We start from the raw sequence: 24,785 nt of genomic DNA, 5'->3' as shown, positions 1-24,785 counted from the left end.
AAACCGGCCAAAGAGTCGGTTGGGCCGCTGGACGAAAATGGTGTTAAAGGGGCGATCAAGGAGGACAAAGCCGTAGCGGAGAAATTAAATGAATTCTTTGCTTCGGTCTTCACCGAGGAGGATTTGGGGGGGACACCGGTGCCGGAAAGAATATTTGAAGCGGGGGAGTCGGAGAAACTAAACAAATTCTCTGTAACCTTGGAGGATGTAATGGGTCAGTTCAGCAAGCTGAAGAGTAGTAAATCACCGGGACCTGATGGTATTCATCCCAGAGTATTAATAGAACTAAAAAATGAACTTGCGGAGCTACTGTTAGAAATATGCAATCTGTCCCTAAAATCGAGTGTAGTACCGGAAGACTGGAGGGTAGCCAATGTTACTCCGATTTTTAAGAAGGGTTCCAGAGGAGATCCGGGAAATTATAGACCGGTGAGTCTGACGTCGGTGCCGGGCAAGATGGTGGAGGCTATTATTAAGAATAAAATTGCAGAGCATATACAAAAACATGGACTGATGAGACAAAGTCAGCACGGATTTAGTGAAGGGAAGTCTTGCCTCACCAATCTAATGCATTTTTTTGAGGGGGTAAGCAAACATGTGGACAATGGGGAGCCGGTTGATATTGTATATCTGGATTTTCAGAAGGCGTTTGACAAAGTGCCGCACGAAAGACTCCTGAAGAAATTGCAGAGTCATGGAATCGGAGGTAGGGTATTATTATGGATTAAGAACTGGTTGAAAGATAGGAAGCAGAGAGTAGGATTGCGTGGCCAGTATTCTCAGTGGAGGAGGGTAGTTAGTGGGGTCCCGCAGGGGTCTGTGCTGGGTCCGTTGCTTTTTAATGTATTTATAAATGACCTAGAGATGGGAATAACTAGTGAGGTAATTAAATTCGCCGATGACACAAAATTATTCAGGGTCGTCAAGTCGCAGGAGGAATGTGAACGATTACAGGAGGACCTTGCGAGACTGGGAGAATGGGCGTGCAAGTGGCAGATGAAGTTCAATGTTGACAAGTGCAAAGTGATGCATGTGGGTAAGAGGAACCCGAATTATAGCTACGTCTTGCAAGGTTCCGCGTTAGGAGTTACGGATCAAGAAAGGGATCTGGGTGTCGTCGTCGATGATACGCTGAAACCTTCTGCTCAGTGTGCTGCTGCGGCTAGGAAAGCGAATAGAATGTTGGGTGTTATTAGGAAGGGTATGGAGTCCAGGTGTGCGGATGTTATAATGCCGTTGTATCGCTCCATGGTGCGACCGCACCTGGAGTATTGTGTTCAGTACTGGTCTCCGTATCTCAAAAAAGATATAGTAGAATTGGAAAAGGTACAGCGAAGGGCGACGAAAATGATAGTGGGGATGGGACGACTTTCCTATGAAGAGAGGCTGAGAAGGCTAGGGCTTTTCAGCTTGGAGAAGAGACGGCTGAGGGGAGATATGATAGAAGTGTATAAAATAATGAGTGGAATGGATCGGGTGGATGTGAAGCGACTGTTCACGCTATCCAAAAATACTAGGACTAGAGGGCATGAGTTGAAGCTACAGTGTGGTAAATTTAAAACGAATCGGAGAAAATTTTTCTTCACCCAACGTGTAATTAGACTCTGGAATTCGTTGCCGGAGAACGTGGTACGGGCGGTTAGCTTGACGGAGTTTAAAAAGGGGTTAGATAGATTCCTAAAGGACAAGTCCATAGACCGCTATTAAATGGACTTGGAAAAATTCCGCATTTTTAGGTATAACTTGTCTGGAATGTTTTTACGTTTGGGGAGCGTGCCAGGTGCCCTTGACCTGGATTGGCCACTGTCGGTGACAGGATGCTGGGCTAGATGGACCTTTGGTCTTTCCCAGTATGGCACTACTTATGTACTTATGTACTGTCTAAACACCAATAAGTTTTTAGTTTTGATTTCATTCTCTTTCCATATAGGAATCCTTTGTGTTTATCCCACACATTTTTGAAATCTGTTACTGGTTTTGGCTCCACCACCTCTTGCAGGAGGGCATTCCAGCATCCACCGCTCTTTCTGTGGAAAAAGTACTTCCTGAGATTACTCCTAAATCGACCCCCCCTGCATCCTCAATTCACGTCCTTCAGGTCTGCCGCTTCCCCTTCTTGGAAAAGATTTGTTTGCATATTAGTACCTTTCAAATATTTAAACATCTGTATCCTATCACCTCAACCCCTCCTTTCCTCTAGGGTGCATATATATATATTCAGTTCCTTGAGTCCCTTCTCGTACATCTTTTGGCCCAAACCCCATATCATTTTTGTTGCTTTTCTTTGAACCGCTTCATCTCTTTTTACATCTTTAACTGAATGCAGTATGCCAAGTGGGGCCTCACCAGTGACCTATATAGAGTATTCTTCGTGGAATAATTTCCAATCCCTTTGCATGCATTTGTGTGTGCGTTTGTGACTGGGAGTGGGAAGAGAGGACACAGATTCAGTATATCAATGTTTTGTACTGCAAGAGCTGGAACTCTTCTCAGAGAAATATATTGGCCCATTTTTGAGGGTCTTTATTTCTCTGGAACTCCTGGTCCAATCTGGCTTGTTTTTCATTTTGAGGCCAGCTCAAGAGGTCGTGGCATCCTAAGCCAACTTGTGCTTTCGCAGCCCTCTCCCATCTTACAGGAAGGGATTTTGGAGCCCTTGATCGTTTACTTAGATTTGCTATACCACCTTATTCTGGTAAAACAGGTCAAAGCGGTTTACAAAAAAAAAAAAAAACTGATGAAAGAAGGAAAGGAAATCCAGTGAAGTGATAGAAGAAACTCAAACAATCTAGGTAGTTATCCTGTTAAGTTATAAAATAATTGAAAATGGCCATAATTAGGTAACAAGACAGGTATCACCAGGCTAACTGAGCTCCAATCCAGGCTTTTCACATGCCTGCTGAAAAAGTATGTCTTCAGAGATTTTCTAAACTATTTCTAGCTGTAGCACAGGGGGCGGTGAATTCCATAAGGCAGATGCCAAGCAGAAGAATGCAAAGCAAAAAAAATGCACAGTGTCTAGTCTACTACTACTATAAATCAGCACTTCACAATTGAACATGAAGAAAAGACAGTCCCTGCTCAAAAGAGCTTACAATCTAAATCAGGACAGACAGACAGTACAAATAACGGATTAAGGGTAGGACAGACAGACAGGACACATAGGGAAAGGGACTATTGAAGAGAGGAAGACAAGATAAAGGTTACGAGCAAGTGACAAGTTAGGAGTCAAAAGCAACATCAAACAGATAGGCCTTTAGCCCGGATTTGAAGACGGCCAGGGATGGAGCTAGGCATAACGGCCCAGGAAGCCTATTCCAGGCAAAAGATGCGGTGAGATAAAAGGAACGGAGTCTGGAGTTAGCGATGGAGGAGAAGGGTGCACACTAAATGAGCTCTTCGTGATTGGGGGGATAGGGGAACAGATTTATTTAGTTATTAGGATTTATTTACCGCATTTTTGAAGGAATTTACTCAAGGCGGTGTACAGTAAGAATAAATCAAGCATGAGCAATAGACAATTACAGCAGTAAAAATATTTAGATGATAATAGTCTTGTCTGGGAAGAAGGTGAGCCCTTAGGTCCCGCAAGGCCCCGAAGGACCTCAGAGGACAGCCGTGCAACCCCAAGTCTTCACCTGCAGCGACCGCCGTTCACCGGGGGGTTGAGCCCCCAGCTGCAGGCGGCCAACGGGACTTCCGGAACCATGGGATTGACGGACTGACCCAGTACCAGATCCGGGAGCGGGGAGGGCAGGTGGAAATCAGAGAAGTCCAGAAACAGGCAACAGGTCAAGGCAGGCGGCTATCAGAGTCGTCCAAAAACAGGCAACAAGTCAGGGCAGGCAGCTATCAGAGTTGTCCAGTAACAGTCCAAAGGTCAAACCAGGAGAGCAAGGGAACGCACAGAGAACAGGAACACACGAAGACTGGCCTCGGGAAACAGAACCTGAAGCAACGTCCTGTTCCAGCCCTGCTCCTTAAATACTGTCAGCATTCAACCGCCCAGCCCCAGCCGACATGGCCAGCCAATCGGAACTCGGCTACTGAAGAAATCCCTCTGGTTGGTTTCCGTCCGGCCTCCCAGGCAGGACTACAGTACCAGTATCCCAATCTGGTTCCTCTGAGGCGGAGCTTCGGGTTCCCACGCCCGAACGTGGAGAAAACGCCGGCCATTGCGTCTCGGCACCATCTTTCCTGCTGGTGCAAGCGCGGACTCCGCAGCCGGCGACCGATAGCCTGGAAGCCCCGATCGCCGGCCCACGGGCCCGGCCCCGGACAGGGCGGCCACCGCTGTGATGGGTCCTGGCTCTCGGCCGTGGCCTCAGAATGGCCGGCCATCGCCGCAAGGGACACTGTCTCGGCCCCGACTGCACTCGAGACAGGCGTCCATCCGGGGAACCGTCAGGTAAGTCCTCTCTGGCTGCGGGTCCTTCCTCCCGGCCCTTGCTTCCCGCAGAGGAGCAGCCGGGAGGGAGTGAAGGATGTGACAGTATCCTCCACGGATGCCCCCTTCCTTCTGGGTCCTGGTTTCTGAGGATAACGATCATGGAAGGCCCGTACCAACTCTGGGGCATGCACATTGGTGGCCGGCTCCCAAGAGTTGTCCTCGGGACCGAAATGCTTCCATGATAACAGGTAGAGCAGCTTTCCCCGGCACCTCTTGGAGTCTAAGATTTCTTCAACTTCGTACTCAGGATCGGGGTCAGCCTCTGGAACAACTGACTCATTACCCTGTGGATGCCACTTAGACCCCCAAAAGACCTTCAGCAGCGAAACATGGAAAGCATTATGTATTCGCAGAGTTCTAGGTAACCGCAGGCGGTATGTCACAGCTCCGATCCGAGACTGGATCATGAATTGCCCGATGAACCGTGGCCCCAACCTCCGGGAGGGCACCCAGAGCCTCAGGTATTTAGTACTCAGCCATACCTTTTGCCCCGGCTGAAGGACCGGAGCGGGGCGCCGGTGCCGGTCTGCGAACGACTTATACCTGGCGGCTGCTTTCTGTAGTTGTTCTTGGACCATGTTCCAGACTTCCCGCAGATCAGCAAGGGTTTGAGTAACCAGGGGCGTAGATGAGTCAGAGGGAATGGGTGGAGGACGCCGTGGATGTTGTCCGTATACAATGAAGAATGGAGATTGCCCGGAAGCAGAGTGTTCACTGTGGTTATAGGCGAACTCGGCCCAAGGGAGAAGAGATGCCCAGTTGTCTTGCTGCCTGTTGACAAAAGCCCGCAGGAATCCCTTTAGCGTCTGGTTAATCCGCTCGACCATCCCGTTGGTCTGGGGATGGTAGGCAGAGGAGAAATGGGTGACGACCCCCAGGGCGGAACACAGGGCTCTCCAGAATCGCGAAGTGAATTGGGCTCCCTGGTCGCTGATGATCCTGACTGATAGCCCATGGAGCCGGAAGATGTGCTGGATGAAATGCTGGGCTAACAGTGCTGCCGACGGAAGGCCTGGCAGGGGAACAAAGTGTGCCATGCGGGAGAACCGGTCCACCACCACCCAAATCACTGTGTGCCCCTGGGAGCGGGGAAGATCCGTAATGAAGTCCATAGACAATTCTTCCCAGGGGGCTGCAGGAATGGGCAAGGGCTGCAGATTCCCACAGGCGCACCCTACAACAGACTTGATCCGGGCACAGGTGGGGCAGGTCGTGACAAACCGAAGGATATCTTGGTTCATACGAGGCCATCGGTACTGTCGAGTAATCAGACGGAGGGTTTTTTGGAACCCGAAGTGTCCGGCCAATACAGACGAGTGTCCCCAGTGCATTACCTTTTCCCGGTTCTGCGGAGGCACGAAATTCCCGCGTAGGGGTGACCCCACCTGGGGCCGCACAGAGGCAGGCCGGATCCAACATAGGATGAGGTTCCTCGAGGTCCTCTGGAACTTCGAAGGCTCTGGAGAGGGAGTCTGCAGGGGTATTTTGCGCAGCCGACTGGAACACTAGTTGAAACCGGAACCTGGCGAAGAACAACGACCAGCGGTCCTGCCGCGGATTCAACCTTTGTGCCTCCTGCAGATACAAAAGATTCTTGTGATCCGTAATCACTGTAAATTGATGCTCTGCCCCTTCCAGCAGATGTTTCCACTCTTGCAGAGCTAACGTCAAGGCTAGCAGTTCTCTATCCCCTTATGGCGCCTTGGGAACAGCGTTTCCCGGCCGTGCGGGGCAAGTGCTGATGAAGTGACCGGCCTCGCCGCAATACAGGCAAAGGCCGCCCCGGAGGCGTTGAGACCTCTCAGACAGGGTTAACCGTTGACGGCCAATGACCATAGGCTCCTCGGAGACCTCTCTCGGCCCTCTGGAGCCCCGTCGGGGGGAGAGTACCCGACTAGGCAGGGGCCCGCCTCCGTACCCCCTCCGCCGGTCGGCACGGGTTCTAGCCCTTTCCTGGAATCGGGTATCCACCCGAACACAGAGCGAGATCAAGGCGTCCAGCTGCCCTGGAACCTCCCGACCGGCCAGCTCGTCCTTGATCCGATCCTGAAGGCCCTCCAGGAAGATAGCGGATAGGGACTCCTGATTCCAACGCAATTCTGTTGCCAGAGTCCGAAACCGGATCGCATAGTCCGCCACAGTCCCTTCGCCCTGCTGAATCCGCAGCAGCTCGGAAGCGGCGGAAGATGGCCTTCCTGGGAGATCAAACACCATGCGTAACCGGCGCTGGAACTCCACATAGTTGTCCAAAAGTGGATCTTGCTTCACATAGCGGAGACGCCCAGGCTAGTGCTCGTCCAGTTAGCAAAGAAATAACATAGGCCACTTTTACCTGGTCTGAGGCAAAAGCCTCTGGTTGCATTTTAAAGTACAAGTTGCACTGGTTGAGGAACCCTCGGCAGCTTCCAGGGACACCATCAAACCGGGTAGGCTCAGGGAACCGAGGTCCCGGGAAGGACCCTCCCTGACGGGGAGCCGCTGCAGCGGCCTGGTTCGCCGCAGCGGCCTGGTTCTGCGCCTGGACCGTGGTTAACTGGGAGCAGACATTCTGCAGGGCCCTCGACATGGCATTCAACTGCTCCTGCTGCTGCTGGAGAATCTTAGCCAGGTCTCGTAGATCGGGTTGCGTTGGCGAGCTCATGGCTTCAGGTTCCTGTCTTGTCTGGGAAGAGGGTGAGCCCTTAGGTCCCGCAAGGCCCCGAAGGACCTCAGAGGACAGCCGTGCAACCCCAAGTCTTCACCCGCGGCGACCACCGTTCACCGGGGGTTGAGCCCCCAGCTGCAGGCGACCAACGGGACTTCCGGAACCACGGGATTGACGGACTGACCCAGCACCGGGAGCGGGGAGGGCAGGTGGAAATCAGAGAAGTCCAGAAACAGGCAACAGGTCAAGGCAGGCGGCTATCAGAGTCGTCCAAAAACAGGCAACAAGTCAGGGCAGGCAGCTATCAGAGTTGTCCAGTAACAGGTCAAACCAGGAGAGCAAAGGAACACACGAAGACTGGCCTCGGGAAACAGAACCTGAAGCAACGTCCTGTTCCAGCCCTGTTCCTTAAATACTGTCAGCATTCAACCGCCCAGCCCCAGCCGACATTGCCGGCCAATCGGAACTCGGCTACTGAAGAAATCCCTCTGGTTGGTTCCGTCCGGCCTCCCAGGCGGGACTACAGTACCGGCATCCCAATCTGGTTCCTCTGAGGCGGAGCTTTGGGTTCCCACGCCCGAACGTGGAGAAAATGCCGGCCATCGCGTCTCGGCGCCATCTTCTCTGCTGGTGCAAGCGCGGACTCCGCAGCCGGCGACCGATAGCCCGGAAGCTGCGATCGCTGGCCCACGGGCCCGGCCCCGGACAGGGCGGCCACCGCTGTGACGGGTCCTGGCTCTCGGCAGCGGCCTCAGAATGGCCGGCCATCACCACAAGGGACACTGGCTCGGCCCCGACTGCACTCGAGACAGGCGTCCATCCGAGGAACCGTCAGGTAAGTCCTCTCTGGCTGCGGGTCCTTCCTCCCGGCCTTGCTTCCCGCAGAGGAGCAGCCGGAGGGAGCGAAGGATGTGACAAATACAAAGTATGGCGTAGTATGATGTGCATTAAATGAATGGAGAAGTTGTGAAGGGACATAAGGGATTGTAAATGAAGCAAAAAAAGGCAGACAACTATTTTGAAGAGCTGTAAAAGCAAGAATTAGAATTTTGAACATAAATAGAAATTTTAACAGGGAGACAATGCCTATGCATCCGAAGTGGCATCACGTGGTTGAACTTTCTGGCATGGCAGAGGAGACAAATTGCAGAATTATGATGAATCTGTAGTTATTTCAAATTGCTCTGGGTGATACCAGTAATCCCTAGGGGGTTGAGAATGTCACGGGGTCCTAAAATGTTTCAAGATGATGAGAATTTTGTTATACAATGGAACATGATATTGAACAGATGTTCATTGGATTTGATGGTATTGCTGGTTAAAAGAATACAAGAGGAAATTATAATTGAGAAAAAACGCAGTGAGGAATTATTAAAGGCACAGGAGGAGTCGATTAACTATGAAAGTGAAATCAAAGAATTTAAATTCAAATTAGATACATTTCAAAAAGAATTACGTTCACAAAAAATTAAAAAGTATCAGCGTGATGAAAGGGATTACAAAGAAGGGTATGTGTATCCTTGGATGAGGAAGGACTCAACGGATACTAGTGGTAAAAAAACAAACTAGATTCCAATTCTCATCAGATACTTCAAGCAGCAATGAAGAATCGAATGATCCACCTGGGGAACGGATAAAAGATGTCCCGGGGCGCAACAAACAATGGAGAACACGGGGCAAAGGGAATCGGTTTCCCAATCAGAGGCCCCAGACAAGATCTCAAAGACGAAATCAACAGTGGTAAATATTTCAGATCGCACACTATCTCCTGTAGAGATGAAGGTTTTGGGTAGGGGTTTATCGTTTATTCCCACTGGATTTCATGACCCTTTTCTTTTTCGTATGGATTTGGAAAAATTCATACGTAAGTTGAATTTAAAGTTATTTTTTTCTTCCGAAGAATCTTCTATGGGCTTTGATAGATCTTTGGTCAGTGAACCTTCTAAATGGTGCCCTGCGGGCAATTTGGAAGCAGTATTAGCGACCTTTAGAATGTGTGTCCTAAAGGATTTAGAGGAAGTAGAAGCGCACTTGCCTAGATGTAAATTGAATTTGGATAAGGAAGAACGTGCAGCTCTGCAGAATTTAAAAACAGACCCTAAGGTAATTATTCGGAAAGCAGATAAAGGAGGGGCGGTGGTAATACAAAACACTTCCGCCTATATGGAAGAAATAACACGCCAATTATCGGATAGGGATACATATGCAGAAATTGATGGGGATCCTTCGGATGAGGTGCAGGATTTGATAGAGGAAGTCACTAAGGGAGGTAAAGACGCTGGTTTTCTTACTCAGAAAGAATATACTTTTTTGAATTTTCGTTTCTTTAAAGTCCCTATTTTTTACACTTTACCCAAAATTCACAAAAATTTAGAACATCCCCCTGGCCGACCTATTGTGTCGGCCAAGGGATCTTTACTTGAACGTGCTGCTCAATATATAGATAAGATCTTACAACCGCACATGTTGACAATACGCTCTTATGTACGGGACAGCACCCATTTTTTTGACGCTGTTAGAATCTTTACAGATACAAGATGAATCGACTGTTCTGCTGGTCACCCTGGATGTTTGTGCTTTATACACATCTATACCCCAGGAAGAGGCCATTCTTGTTTTGGAACAGATTCTAGAATCCAGACCCCGTCCTCAGTTAATTCCCACCGAATTCATCATTGAATTAATTCGTATCACCTTATCCAGAAATTATTTCACATGGAACCAGAGATTCTATTTTCAGAAAACAGGAGTCTCTATGGGAGCTGCTTGTTCTCCCACTATTGCTAATCTTTTCATGGAATATTTTGAGAATCGGTGGATTTACACTTCTGAATTATTTGTCCATGCCAAATGTTGGTTTCGCTATATAGATGATATCTATATGGCTTGGAGAGGGACATTGGAACAGTTGAATTCATTTGTACAAGAACTAAACACATGTCATAACACGATTAAATTTGAAGTTAAACATAGTGTTTCATCGATTGCTTTTCTAGATGTGGATGTACATTTAGAACAACACCATGTGAACACCTCTGTACATATTAAACCCACTGACAGAAATACGACTTTACAATACAATAGCATGCATCCGTATCATTGCAGGACCAACATTCCTTTTGCACAATTTCTTCGATATAGAAGAATTTGTTCTTCTCGAGAGGGTTATGTACAACAAGCCACCCAATTACAATCTAAGTTAATAGATCGAGGCTATCCTAAACAATTGGTGGCCAAGGCCAAAAAAAGAGCTGGATATAATCACAGAGATTGGTTGTTACACCCTCCACCAAAAACTCAGGAGACAGAAGAAACATTGACATTTGTTACACGTTTTAATGTTCATTCAAATAAAATGATCAAAATTGTCAAACGCCATCTATCTTTGTTACAAGTCCACCCTTGTTTTCAAGATTTACGCGTGATTTTTGCCTTCCAACGCAACAGTAATTTTAATGATGTGTTATGTCCTGCGGATGTTTGGAATCGGGATACCGTTGGACGAAGAGACGAGGGTGGCCACAGTCCATGCGGACATTGTTCTGTGTGCAACATTATGACACAGTCTCGCACTTTCACGGATCCCCATTCAAAGAAAACGTATATGCTCCATGCCAATACAAACTGTGCTTCATCGCATGTAATATACGTTATTACATGCCCGTGTGGTTTATGCTATGTGGGACAAACTTCACGGAATTTAAGAACTCGGTTAATTGAACACCGACATTGCATACATACGGGTAAAATTTATGAGCCCATGGTTACACATTGTTTGAAATATCAACATCAATTTTCGGCTTTAAAATGCATTGTATTAGAACAAATCAAAATAACAGAAAGGAAGGGAGACATCAGACGAATTTTAAGACAAAGAGAACAACGTTGGATATTTAATCTACAGACTGTCATTCCCAAAGGTTTAAATGTGGCGATTGAGTGGAAAGCGTTTCTTTGAATAGTGCTCCGTCTGATTGGATGAAAATGAGATGACGTCAGACGCTGAGTATTTAAACTTTCCACGGGTATAGAGAAGCTGTCCGCCATTTTCTGTTCCAGTGAGATTGGAGACGGAGATATTTTACAGGCTTGGGATTGTGTACATTGTGAAAGATTCCCCTGAAGCAGCTACTATATCTAGCGAAACAGGGCTTCCCTGTCGGGACCTTTCGAATGTCAAAAGAACATATTGAATACGGCTGGACTTTCTAAGCATTCATACATTGAGATAAGTACTCTTGCCAAGCTTGAATGTATTTGAAAACAGTGTCTCTTATGCATCTGTTTGTTGGGACTAGAAATTTATAAGTTATTTAGTGGAGTTTTTTTTGAGACCCATGACTGATAAGGCCTCCTCATTATACAAAAGGCTTGTCCTTTAAGAACGAGGATCAGCCGAGTGACCTGAGGTCTTTTTTTCTCCACTTTGTTGTTTCATTAAAAGTTTCCCTCAAACACGTTGCATAACGGGTAGGAGAGTGACAGTATTATTGAAAATAGACCCTACTTATTCCGGATTATTACAGTGATACCAGGATACTACATTATAGTAGTCCAAGTGAGACATCAGAAGAGTGTGAAAAAGAGAAATCCTGGTTGAGTCGTCAAAATAGCTGAGAAGTGATCGTAGTTAGTGTAAGATAAAGCCTTTTTTTACTACAGGAGACATTTGTAAGTAAAGGAATTAAAGCTGGTAAAGGGATTATGAAGGAAAATGGAAGGCAGCTATAAAAAGCAAACTTCAAGGGAGAATTGAGGGTACCACATAGTATGTATGATCTTGTAATACTGTCCTTGCTGGTTCATCTCACTCATAGCCATCACTTTGTTCCCTGTGTGTGGATTTCTGCACTCAGAAAGCTATGATTCACAAATGCTATTTACTATGTGTGAGCATGACTTTTTTTTTTAAACCAGGTTATGACGTTGTAGAACTTTGGCTATAGTCCAAGTAAACTGTGTGTTCCTCCTGTATCAGTTTTCCTTCCATGTATTACTGTAGCTGATCTGGTTTGACAAGATCCTGCATTATACGTTAACTCTGCTGAAGCTAAAACACTTCCAAATAACCTTAGAACTAGGAGATGAAACATTCTATAGCAGAGATCTTCACTATTTTTCAAGTGGGAGCCAGTTTATCCACAAAATTTAAGTATGAGAGACTAGACCTTTACCGGACAAAGCAGCAGACATCCTGTCAACATCCATTACCCTTTCTCTACCCCATTCCCCCATTCCCTTCAAGCTTGCTTGCTTCCCCCTCCAGGTTTTAATCTCCCTCTACACTTTTTCTGCAGGCTTGTTTGTGGAGTCACCTCTTGAGCAGTTATTCATCACCCCCCCCCCCCCCCCCAAGCGCACATTAATTTGATTTCTTGGACATGAAAAACTCCACTGGCTCCCTATCAAAGAGCGAATAAATTTCAAAGTCCACACATTGATACACAAGATCCTCCTTGGAGAAGCTCCAAGCTGCATGACCAGTTTGATCGATCTTCCAGTCAGGAACGGGTCCAAATCTTCTCGAACATATCTCAGTCTTCACCTTCCCAATTGCAAAGGTCTCAAATACAAAACCTATTACACATCCAACTTCTCCATCATAGGCAGCCAACTCTGGAACGCCATACCAAGACACATCCGAACAACCAAAGAACACCTACCCTTCCGAAAGCTGCTGAAAACTTACCCCTTCAAACAAGCCTATCCAAGTGACCCAACTTAATTCACAAACCTAATCCACACCACGAACACTACCCTTACCTCAATCCCTCCCCCCACATCTCTTCCTCTTGTCCTAATCTATACAATTGTGTTATTTCTGTGATACTTTGTACCATACATTGTAAGCCTCACTGAACCTGCTATCAAGCGGGAAAGAGCGGGGTATAAATGCTACAAATAAATATATAATTTTGAACTGCACGGTGCTCTGTCTCGTGAGAATAGCGTAAATTTTGGATGCCACATAGCTGAAACTCGTAGCGCTGCATGGTACACTGGTCAGTAGTATGCATCTCAGCTTAGTGCTTAGTTGTAAATTGCAGTACTATGTTTTGGGACTTGGCTTCATTTCTGCATCCTTTTAGGCTTCCTTCTCAATCAGAATTGACCTCCTTTGGCCTGCACATCTGCGCAGTGTTTTCATATCTCTTTCCAATTCATGTAGTCCAGTCATTGCAGTGACAGTTCTTGACACAAAGCTATGTACCAAGACTTCATCCAGAGCCCTATAATCCATAGTCCAAATCTTGTCAATAGGTGTCACCGCTGCATGATGTCAGGATTCTTCTTCCCAGGGGCTATGAATGCTGTTTTTGCAGTAAACACACTTCCAGCCCTCCTAAGGAATGGCAGTGTGGCTGTACTTTTAAATATGATTTCTTGGATGTGATTAAAGTTGGTTATCATGTGTTCTTTTTCTTTTTCTCCAAAATCTTTCATCTCCACATCTTCTATGTGGTAAAGCACCATGCAAAGTATTTTGTACCAGCTTTCTAAAACCAGATGAGGGGTTTATTTTAAATAGGAAATTTGAAGGGTTTTAGGTGTAATGGAATTTAATAAAGCTCTCAGAGTGTGTGATAACTTGTGGCAAAAAGTTTTTTTCAGAATTTTAAAATGAGGTTGGAGTGCAGATCAGATGTGCTGGTTTCATTTTGCATACTTGGGCAATATAAATCTTGAAAATTGTTGAAATTGTGTATCATTTAAAACAAATGTCTTCCTGTACACTTTCTTAAGCACCTTTGAATGCTTTGTAAATCTTTAACTGATGAAACTGAATGTTATTTTGAAATTTGTACTGTTCAAACCAATGTAAATTGAAAGAGAAGCATAAGGGCCTGGTGTATTACTACTGCTGCTTATTTCTGTTTTGCCACTAGACCGGGGTGGGCAGCCATTATACACAGAGGGCTACATGAATATCAGTATTATCCCTAGTGGGCTGCAACATTGCGCCGTGTTGGAACCGGAAATGCACAAAGCTCCATAGATCTTCTGGGATAAGTAAAAAATGTAACTAAAGATGATGGAGACAAACTACTAAAGTGGCTGTTCTGAAAATATTTGTAAAATACAGTATTTAAAATAGCGAAATTCTGGCTAATGACTTTTTCTGTGTGTATACTTCTCATGGTCTTGCGGGATGCATAAAACCACAGGTCACCCACCCCCTACACGCAATACTGGATAGATACGTATAAGAGACAGACCCTGCTCTGGGAAGCTTAAAATCAAGTCAAGACCAAAAGACTTCAGGCAATGTATTAGATGTTTAAATGAGCAAGACTGATTGATTAGAGAGTGATTAAGGTTTAAAAATAGCTTCTAATACAGAGGTTCTCAACCAGGTCCTTAGGACACACCCAGTCAGTCAGGTTTTCAGGATATTCACAATGAATATGCAGGAGATAAATTTGTATACACTTCCTCCATTGTATGAAGCTTTCTTTCATGCATATTCATTGTGGGTATCCTAAAACCTGACTGGCTGGGGGGGGGTACATAAGTAATGCCACACTGGGAAAAGACCAAGGGTCCATCGAGCCCAGCATCCTGTCAATGACAGCGGCCAATCCAGGCCAAGGGCACCTGGCAAGCTTCTCAATCTGAGGATTGTTTTGAGAACCATTGTTCTGAAAGGTGGGTTTTAAGCACAAAGTCGAGAGGTGGCAGGAAAAGTGCAGATATTATAGCAGCTTGCTCAGTGGAGTTTTGAAGGAGTTGTGGGGGTGGAAGGTAGGTACTGAGGAGCTCAGAATGCATTTCCAGATGATTGGGAGAAGCATAAACAGCAAGTGAAAGGTAGAAAATGCAGAGTCGGGAACAGAGGTTTTTCTTGTTTAGTGCTTATGGGAGGGCAAAATCCCTAAATTGTATTTATTTATTTATTTACAGCTCTTGATATACCACAAATGGAGCCATCAGTGGCAATTATGTGGCTGCCAACAAGATGGAAAGAATAGCTGGAAGGTGAAGGAGGAATCGAGGGGAAGTTGAGATAGTGAAATGAAGTCTAGGAGGAAGAGGGACTGAAAGGTTTAGAGAGAGGGTTTTGAGAAGTGCCTTGAATTTTTGCAAGGAGATCAGAGCCCTAAAAGAGGGGGTGGGTGGGATCTGTCTTTCTCAGATCTTCAGAGTAGTTTCTCCCCTTTTTGATCTTACTCAATTTCTGAAAATTTAAATTATTGGAGGTGTACTTGGATTTCAGAAAAGCTTAGGTAAACCATGGAGCTTAAGACTGGATTTCAAGGAGGACTCTCAACATTAGAAACTGATTGAGTGAAAGGAAACACTCCAAGGATTAGTGGAGTACCTCAATGATTGTACCTGGGGTGGTCTTAGATATCTTTGTAAGTACTGTAGTAGGAAAAGAGGTTTTTTAAAAACCCCATTAAAACTTTTTTCCCTATATGACATTGAGATCTGTAACAAGTTGAAACTGCTTAGGGAGTGGACAAAATGAGAAATCTAAGAAGGCTTGAGGAGCGACTTGAACAATTAGGTTTTGATGTAGAAATGCAAAAGAGAATTATTTGGGGGAGGAGGAGTATGCAGATGTGTACTAAGCAGGAGAGACCTGGGAGTGATCATATCTGATTTCAAAGTAGCAAAACGGTGAGACAGATGGTGGCCAGAGCTACAGCAGTTCTAAGCTACATAAAAAAGAGCATAACTAGTAGACTCTCATGAAAGTCTTCTACAGAATGTATCCCTCTGATATTCAAAACCATTTAACCAAATATCACCAATTAGCACATAGCACAGGCTTGTCCAACCTATGGCCCACAGGCCAAAATGCAGCCCGCCAAGTGCTTTTATCGCATGACCATTTCTTTAAAACAAGAAAGACCTCCCTTTAACCCACTGCAATAAAAGGGGGCCTCGGCACGTATCAAAAACGCATGCTGACATCAGTTCTGACGTCTCTCTCTGCTCTGGTCCCGCCCCTTGAGAACGCAAGACTGACGCGCGCAGCGTGCATGCTTTTTGCTGCTCTGACCATGACCAGGTAAAACTTTTAAAATTTGGAGGGAGCGAGGGGGGACCTTGCAAAACGGAGCGAGGGAGGGACCTTGCAAAACGGAATTACGGTGCTTTTAAAACTACATTCGGACTATAAGACGAACCCCCCATTTTCCTCCCAAATTTTGGGGGGAAAAAGTGCGTCTTATAGTCTGAAAAATACGGTAAATGTTGAGCCAATCGATATTTCATCTTCCTTATTGTTTGGCTTATGTACCATAGACAACATGGCCATATTACACCATAAACTACATAAGATGAATTACAATCTGTTCTAGAGACAGATTTGTATGCCTCTCACCTTCTCTGTTATATACAGATCTGTCTCATGCCTATTCATTAGGGATATCCTAAAAACCCATCTGGTTGGTGGTCCCCCAAGACAAGTTTGAGAACCACTGGTTTAAACGCTGCCAGTACCTGCTCATTCTGCCCTGCGTGTAGGAGGCTGAATGCAGATTTTTTTGCAGAAATAATTGACGAGAACTGATTTCTGATACTCAACATTATCAAGTCTAGCTGCCATCTCAAATTTGTTAGTTCCTCTAAAAGATCCTTGACCTGGTCTCAGTTAATTCCTTCCTGCTTCATGAAGGAGTACTACTTCTCATGGAGGTTAATTGGCTAGCTTCTTGTGTCTAATTTCCGTTATGAGCAAACTAGTGTTCCTCTGATCAGTAGAATCCAAAATTAAGCAAATCAAAGCCACTGTTTTTTTTGTTTGTTTTGTTACATTTGTACCCGCGCTTTCCCACTCATGGCAGGCTCAATGCGGCTTCTGTACCTCTTGAAATCTGCTTCACTGGACAGCAAATGCAGAGCAGCTCCATGGTCCTTTTCTTCATTATTTCATGTCACCATACTGCTTGGGTTAGTCTTCAAATCAGAGACTGTGCATGCAATCAAGTAGTACCAACTAACCAGTCTTTAGTTGTATTCAGAGAGTTATGTTCAATCTCTGTCGGCCTTTGATAACATTACTTGTAAACTGTGAGTGATGTTCTTGAATTGTGGCTGTGCCTCTGCTTAACTTGCATCTCCCAGCCGACTGATGCCTCTGGCAGAAGTGTACAAATGCTGTTTCCTGGAACATAACTGGTAAAAAAACGTGTATAGAGCCATGGGACTGGTTTTAGTCCCCACATTACTGTGCTACTTTTCTTCAGTTTCTCTTTGAACCTGGGTGTGTGGCTCACATTTTCTTCTAAATGAGAATTAGTCTATTAAAACAATTGAGTTTGATCAAGGATAGCTGGTGTGACACGAGCAATAGAAAGAAGTACTTCAGTGCTCATTATGATTATGGTGAGCTAATTGCTGAAACATAGACTTTATTTGCATAGGGGCTATTCTAATTCCTGTAGACAAGAGTGCATATTGTGTATAAACGTAGAGGGCTGCTCAATGAGTTCTAAATGGCAATGTCTCCAGCCATCCTCTCCTGGTAAACGCAGGCATATGAGAACTGCTTGTCTGTAGGGGTGTAACTGCTGCATACCAAAGGCTTGTTTCTTTATTGCAGCATGATCTTTGCCTAGCATAACTTCCCCCTTGGATTAAGGGTTGTGCTCTTCTGGGTTTGAATACCTTTGGGGACCCACTGGCTCCTTTTTAAGCTCATGATGTAGATTCAGACTTTGTGCAAATTTATTATCTTTAACTTTTGCCCTCTTTTTTGCAACATTCTCTGCTTGGGGTGAGGTGATAGAATACTCATGAGGTTGTCGTTGCCCTTTTAACCAGTTCTGAGCTCTGACTGCCATCTGCCTGTGTTCCTAGATTCCCAGATTCCAGAATTTTTTCAAGATAGAGGCAAAGTAAACTCTTATGTGGTAATTTAGAATTCATAGAATGGATACCGTAAAGATACATTTGTTAAAATTCATGGCTGTAGTCAGTGGTGTGCTGGAGCAGGCTCTCACAGGCTCTCGAGAGCCGTTTGTTAAGTTTTTAAGAATTTTGGGAGCCGGTTCTCCATGGCTACTTTAACAAATGGATCCCAAAATGTGGGCTTGGGCCCCTCCTGAATTCTCTTTTACTTTGCTGGTGAGAGAGAGCCCCCTGTTAACAATTTACCAGCACACCCCTGGCTGTAGTGGTTTTCTGTTGGTATATGTAGAAACTTAGGATGTCTTTAGTTAATAGATTATAAAGGGAGAAGTGAGCTGACAGTGACTGTTAATAGGCAGGTAATGGATACATCTCCCCTTACGTTCCTTCCCGTAACCTCCACTCTCAAAACAAATCCCTCCTTTCAGTACCCTTCTCCACCACCGCCAACTCCGGGCTCCGCCCTTTCTGCCTCGCCTCACCCCATGCCTGGAATAAACTCCCTGAGCCCATACACCAGGCCCCCTCCCTGCCCATCTTCAAAGCCTTGCTCAAAGCCCACATCTTCAATGTCGCCTTCGGCACCTAACCACCATACTTCTATTCAGGAAATTTAGACTGCTCCAACTTGACATTTCGCCCATTAGATTGTAAGCTCTTTTGAGGCAGGGACTGTCCTTTTTTGTTAAACTGTACAGCGCTGCGTAACCCTAGTAGCGCTCTAGAAATGTTAAGTAGTAGTAGTAAATTACAGTTTGTCCTTGCTTCCAATTACATGTACACTTATACAGTTCCCAAGTCACTCCAGAATACAGTTGGTCCTTCCTCTGTGTCAGCTCATCAGAACTTGAATCTAATTTATTATGTTCTTTATCTGGCCATAGTCATGTCATGATAAAGCATCTAATCTGCCTTCACCATCCCCACCTCAACTGAGTCATCCTAAGTGGTTGACAGCGACCTGTCTAGGTGGTAGTGGGATGGGGGGCACACCTGTGGTCCATAGCCAGTATCTTGAAACAGTTTCCGTGCTGGTTGGTACTTAGTAGTAACTTGTGGCTATAGAATGCTCATAATCTCTGAAATTGTGGTGGCACCCCTCTGTCCCCACAGCAGCAACACTTTTGTAGGGATCCCTGAATGGGACTGATTGTGCCATGAGAGTCCTTGATTGGACAGCTTGCCCTTCTGCCTGAATTCAAAAAGGATTGGGAGGAGCTTTACCCTCCCAACCTGTCATCATAAGCAAGTACTATGTTATCTCCAACTCCTTGAAGGGTGGAAGGTAGGTGGGGAAGCACAATTCTTCCAAGGATAGACCTTTTCTCTCCTTCAGTGCATTTTAAGGAAAACCTTGCTGCCATGCTTCATAGGATCAACTTTGCTACTAGCCTGCATCAGTGGTTGTGCCAATGTGAAATGTATAAACAGTGGAGGCAGTAGCATATGGAGGTCTCATATATGGGCTGTGAACATCATCCCAACTGAGCACCAGGCTTTATATTAGGTCATGTCTGGTACTGATCACATTCGGAGTTATTGACATTTTTTTAAATTTAATATTTTATTTATCGCAAGATTTTCATTCTACAGAAATAGATAAATGCATGCTAACATCTGTACACAACAATTTGTCCATTTTGTAGTTAAAATAATTTTCTCAGCATTTCTAAAAATGCATTTCTATCATATATCAGATTTCTATGTTCTGTTTACAGGCAGCGATAAATGGCGTAATACCTCAAGAAAATGGCATTCTACAAAGGTATGTGGTTTGGGAAAATATTGATAGAATGATGAAAAGGAATTTAATACTGTATTTTTAAATCTGCTTTATGATACTTGTTTTTCAGTCTCAAATTTTGCTGTGCCATGAACCCTAAAAACACAAATCAAGGCCAAGCATCCTTGTTCTTTTAGGCAGTTTGGTTGGTTTTCATAAAGTCGTTAATCACCTACAAATGTATTAAGTAAAGTATGATAGTAAGGAAAAGACAGCGACGAGTAATGAGGTGGCAATGCCTTCTTCTTGCTTGTAGTAATAAAATTGGCAGCACCCAGATTGGAAAAAATAAAAGGCACCACCTCTGTTTAAATAAATAAATAAAAAGCAATTTAAAAATAACCCTTAGCATTCAGAAAATTTGAAGCTCCTGTCTAAGTCATCATGGATCAACTCATCAATTAATTTTGCTTAAGCGATGAATTGGTGGCAGGTGGCAGAATTTCTTAACTCTGTCACTTGTACCTACAGCCATGGTATTTCTACAAGGTCCTGTTGGTTCCTTTTCATACATGAGTAGAACTTGTTCTCCTGTTCACCCAGTGTTTACGTTGCCAAGAGTAGATACTGCTGTCATTTGGTAGGGAAAGTACAGAAACAGGAGAAGTGCAAAAATGTTCCACGGAAATAAGAAACGACAAAAAGTGGCGACAACCAGGGGGATAAAGGTGTCACTGGAGTCACACTCTGGTTATAAATTTTATTGTTGATCCAACCCAAAGGAGTGAGAGAGATTTTCTGTCTCCTTTAAATGGTGTTAGGAGTATTTTGTTGGATCGACTGATTATATGAGAGGCTAAGGTTTGTGAGCACATTGTGTTCACTCAAATTGAAAAACAAGGACACCTGCCGCAGGCACGGCGAAATATGGCCTTGTTGGGTCAACAATAAAATGTATAATCAGTGTGGCTCCAGTGACATCGTTATCCCCCTGGCCAACTCCGCTTTTTGCTGTTTTGGTACTTGATAGGGAAAACTGTTCCCAGCACGCAGTATGTTAAAATTTCACCAGTGTGTGTGGTCAATACTGACACCTAGGCTACCCCCATTGACAGCTTTAATTTAGAGTTGTTTTAATTGACATGCTATAAATATCTCAGCTGCATCTCCAGGGGTCCTGAGAGGCCACAGTACTCGGATCAATGAAATTAATATTTGTATTAATTTTATAAACTTTCTAGACTATAATTTCAACAATAAGACCATCATATCAGTTTACAATCTATACAAATCAAACAAAATATTGCATACTATAAAATAGCATCATAATTAAATGATGAAAAATATTTTATTTGATTGGTTCATTTGTATGATGCCATTGATAAATTATACTTGAATATAATTTTCTTGTGAAGTCGCATTCTATTTTAGATATATTAAGGCCCATAAGAATGATGTGCCATGCTGGGTCACACCAGTGTTCTATCAAGCCCGGTTTTCTGTCTTTGACAGTTGTGGGGGGGAAGGAGGGGGAGTTGGCTAACTATCACCTTGTACAAAAACTAAATTTCTGTGGTGTCAGCTCGTGTACAGTGTTTCCTCCTTTGCTCTTTTGAAAATCTTGGTGACTTCAGCACAGCATCCCCCCCCCCCCCCTTGCTCTCTGTCCTTCTACCCAGCACACCTTTCTCTCTTCCCAGTAGCATGTCTTATCAAGTAGGTTGAAGAGTTAGGGACCACCTGCCCATATAATGAAGAGGAAACTGGGATGGTGGGTAGAGGGCAGTATGGCAGTGCTCCTTCATACATAGCCTCAAAAGTTGTCCCTTCTTGGACGTAACCTTTATTTCATAATAGGAAAGTCCATTCCATGTTAACTTACTCTTAGACTTCAGAGGTGGAGACATATCACTCTAATATAGGGATGTCCAACTGCAGTCTTGGAGGGCTGCAAACCTGTCAGGTTTTATCCCTCATGAGATACTTGCACTCATTCCATTCTTTATTGGACATATCCATTAAGGATATTCTGCAAATCTAACTGGTTTATAGCCCTCCAAGGTTGTTTGACACTCTTGGTCTAATAGTTGTAAATGCATGTGTCCTTCAGAAGCATAAATTTGTCCAATCCTTTTTTTAAACTCCACATAAATTACTGGCCTGGACAGTATTCTCTGGCAGCAAATTCCATAGTTTGTCTTTAAATCAGATGCATACACCAAAGAATTTTACGTCTACCAGCCAAAGAAAGGAAAAATAAACCTATGTACTGGCTGTAGGTGCTATAGCGGCTCTGTCCTGAAATTCAGTTAGTGGCATCTTTCTGTCATACGTGTTGTCCTGCGGAACTCTGTCACCAGCGTGTTTCCCCTTTAAAAACATAAATACATGATGTTTGGGCTTCTGCTACCAAACCTCTGCAAATTCTTCTTGGCCTGTCTAATGCTGACTGGAGGAAAGCAAAACAAAGACCTTTGTACTGTCACAAGAGCTGGACATGCTTTTATAAAACGTTTTGAACGTGGGAGACAAAATGTAAGGAATGGCAGTGAGGACAGAGGGGGGATTTGTGCAATAGAATATTATTTTTCCTTGTGAAATAATTGTCTGCGATTACTCATTCCATGGCTAGGAAAAAGAGGCTGACCTTTTTATATAAGCAGTCGCATTCCTCTAGAGTATCCGTGAGAGATTTATCAGCACTGGGCATATAAATTAAAGTGGGGAGAGCAGAATGTTTAGCATTTTGTTAATGTTGAAATATTTTGGGAAATGGTTTCTTATAAATATGTTTACAAGCCCTTTCTCCCTTTTTCTTCTTGCATTGAGTATGGACTTATCAAACATCCCTCCGTCTTCACTAGTCCACACTAAGCACTTCCTTTTGTTGGTCTGGTATATACACTGTTGTATTACAAAGCTAGGGTGAATAAGAGGAAGTGTTCCAATGTGCCAAGAACGAACACAGATAGTAGGATGTGTACATCTTCTCCCCAACTCCTGGTAGAATAACCGGGTTTGCTTTCTCCATTGAGTAGCCATTTAGTACATGACGCAATAGGGAGGCCTAATGATCAGGTGCTAAATAGAATTTCACTACATAGTGCTCGGATTCTTTCTGTTGAATCATTAGTTCCCTCCCTCCCCCATGTCCAAATGCCATTTGAGTCATTTTTTCTTATTTTTCCTCATGAAATGAAAAATGCCAGATGCTCTGGTTTAGAAAAGTGATACCACCCGAACATATGCTAAGTGGCACAGTACAGTTAGTGCTGTTCTGAAAATAGCTAGTAATTTCTTATATTTTTTACTCTGTATGATGATTCTGGTGTTTATTGAGGCTCGTCTATACAAGTGATTTACTTGATTTATCTATAAAAATAAAATACAAAAAAATAGCTAGTAATTTCTAGCATGTTAAGCAGAGCACAGTGAAGGTGGAGAAGAACTAAGGGAATTCACATGGCTTCTGTATGTTTCAGTTCAAAAACTTTCTGCAGTGACGTTTAAAGTATTTTATTAAGCATCAAGGAAGTATTACAATTACTTATTCTGTATGCAGCACTGTACACAGATACAGTCCCTGCTCAACAGATCTTACAATCTATTCAGAACAAACAGGACACATAAGGGATTACAGTTTCATTTATTACGAGAATGATTAAAAAGGCATTGGACACATGACTAAAGAGTTAAGAGTTAAAAGCAGCCTCAAAAGGGCCAGAGATGGAGCATGATGTACTGACAAAGGAAGTCTGTTTCAGGTGTATGGCACAGCAAAGTGGAAGGAGCAGAGCCTGGAGTTGGCAGTGGAGGAGAAAGGCACAGATGAGTGACGTAACCTGATGAAAAGCGTTCCCAGGGGAGGGTTGTAGGGAGAGAAGAGACGAGAGATACTGAGGAGCTGCAGTAAGAAGAGTGTGAACTGTATATGGAACTAGGCAGGGAGCCAGTGAAGTGATTTGAAGAGAAGGTTATGTGAATGTGGTGACACCAGTAGAATTTTGAACCGATTAAAGGGGAGAGAGATGGTTTCATGGGAGTCCTGTGAGGAGTAAGTTACAATATTCTAAGCAGGAGGTGAGGAGAGTATAGATAAGGGTTTTGGTGGTGTGTTCAGAAAGGAGGGGATGAATTTTGGCAGTATGAGAAACTAAGGTTGTCTCCTGGTGAACGAAAGTCATCATTTGGCCCTTAAGATAAGTGTTCTGGTTCTTGCACAATTTTTTTGATTGTAAATTTCGGATAATAGTGCCTTATATTATATTAAGGGTTGGGAGTGAACTGTTTGAATTATAGACATTATATTTTCTTTAGCACTGTTGCATTAGTACATTTATATACTCAGGATTTATCTTTTATATACAGCACTGCAGGAAGGGAGACCAATGATGGCTTTTAAGAGCAATTAATGAATGCTGTTGTAAATTGGTGTTTTCATTTAAATTGATGCTCTGGGGAATCACAATAGTGTTGGTAGGTCCCAAGAGAGATAGTCCCCCTATCATTATATTATATTATTGTTCTCTTAAATTTTTACCCCCCCTGTTTACTAAGCTGCGTGGCCATGCCGACACAGCCCATTCAAAGTGAATGGGCCTTGTTGGCGTTAGCGCACGGCAGCCGCTAGTGCAGGGTGGTAATAGTTCTATTCTATATATAATAAAAAAAATTAATTTTGCACACTCATCCTTGGATTAGGAAAGTTTTTTGCTATATAAAAGAAACAACAAATTTTAGCACTCGGATATATGCAGAGAACGGAGGAGAGAAGTCAAAGATGATCCCATTCTTACAAGCTGAGGAGACAAGAAGATGACTGTGTTATCCACAGTGATAGAGAATGGTGGTAAGTTTAGTGGGAAATGATAAGAAGTTTAGTCTTGGCTAGGTTCAGTTTCAGAATGCAGTAGGATATCCAGGCAGCAATGTCAAACAAGCAAGCTGAGACTTGTGTCTGGATTTCTGATGAAATTTCTGGTGTAGAAAGGTAGATCTGAGAGTTGTCAGTGTAATGGTGGTTCTGAAGACCATGAGAGGAGATCAAAGCTGCAAGGGAATAAGTATAGAGAAGAGAAGAAGTCCCAAGACAGATCCCTGAGGTTCAT

The 24,785-nt window shown here is 44.2% G+C and overlaps 1 protein-coding gene across 2 annotated transcripts in view; it reads left to right on the top strand.

Annotated features, from left to right (window-relative positions):
- The window catches only part of FAF1 (Fas associated factor 1), a 716,909-nt gene that overhangs the window by 167,805 nt on the left and 524,319 nt on the right, over positions 1 to 24,785 (top strand). For both annotated transcript variants that reach the window (XM_030208188.1, XM_030208187.1), the window contains exon 3: positions 19,673 to 19,719. In XM_030208188.1, coding sequence (XP_030064048.1) covers positions 19,673 to 19,719 — 47 coding nt within the window. The remainder of the gene's footprint in view (positions 1 to 19,672; positions 19,720 to 24,785) is intronic.

Source organism: Microcaecilia unicolor, chromosome 6, assembly GCF_901765095.1.
Source record: "Microcaecilia unicolor chromosome 6, aMicUni1.1, whole genome shotgun sequence".
NCBI classification, from domain to species: domain Eukaryota; kingdom Metazoa; phylum Chordata; class Amphibia; order Gymnophiona; family Siphonopidae; genus Microcaecilia; species Microcaecilia unicolor.
Note: the sequence above shows the minus strand (reverse complement) of the source record. Positions and strands in the feature narration are given on the sequence as shown.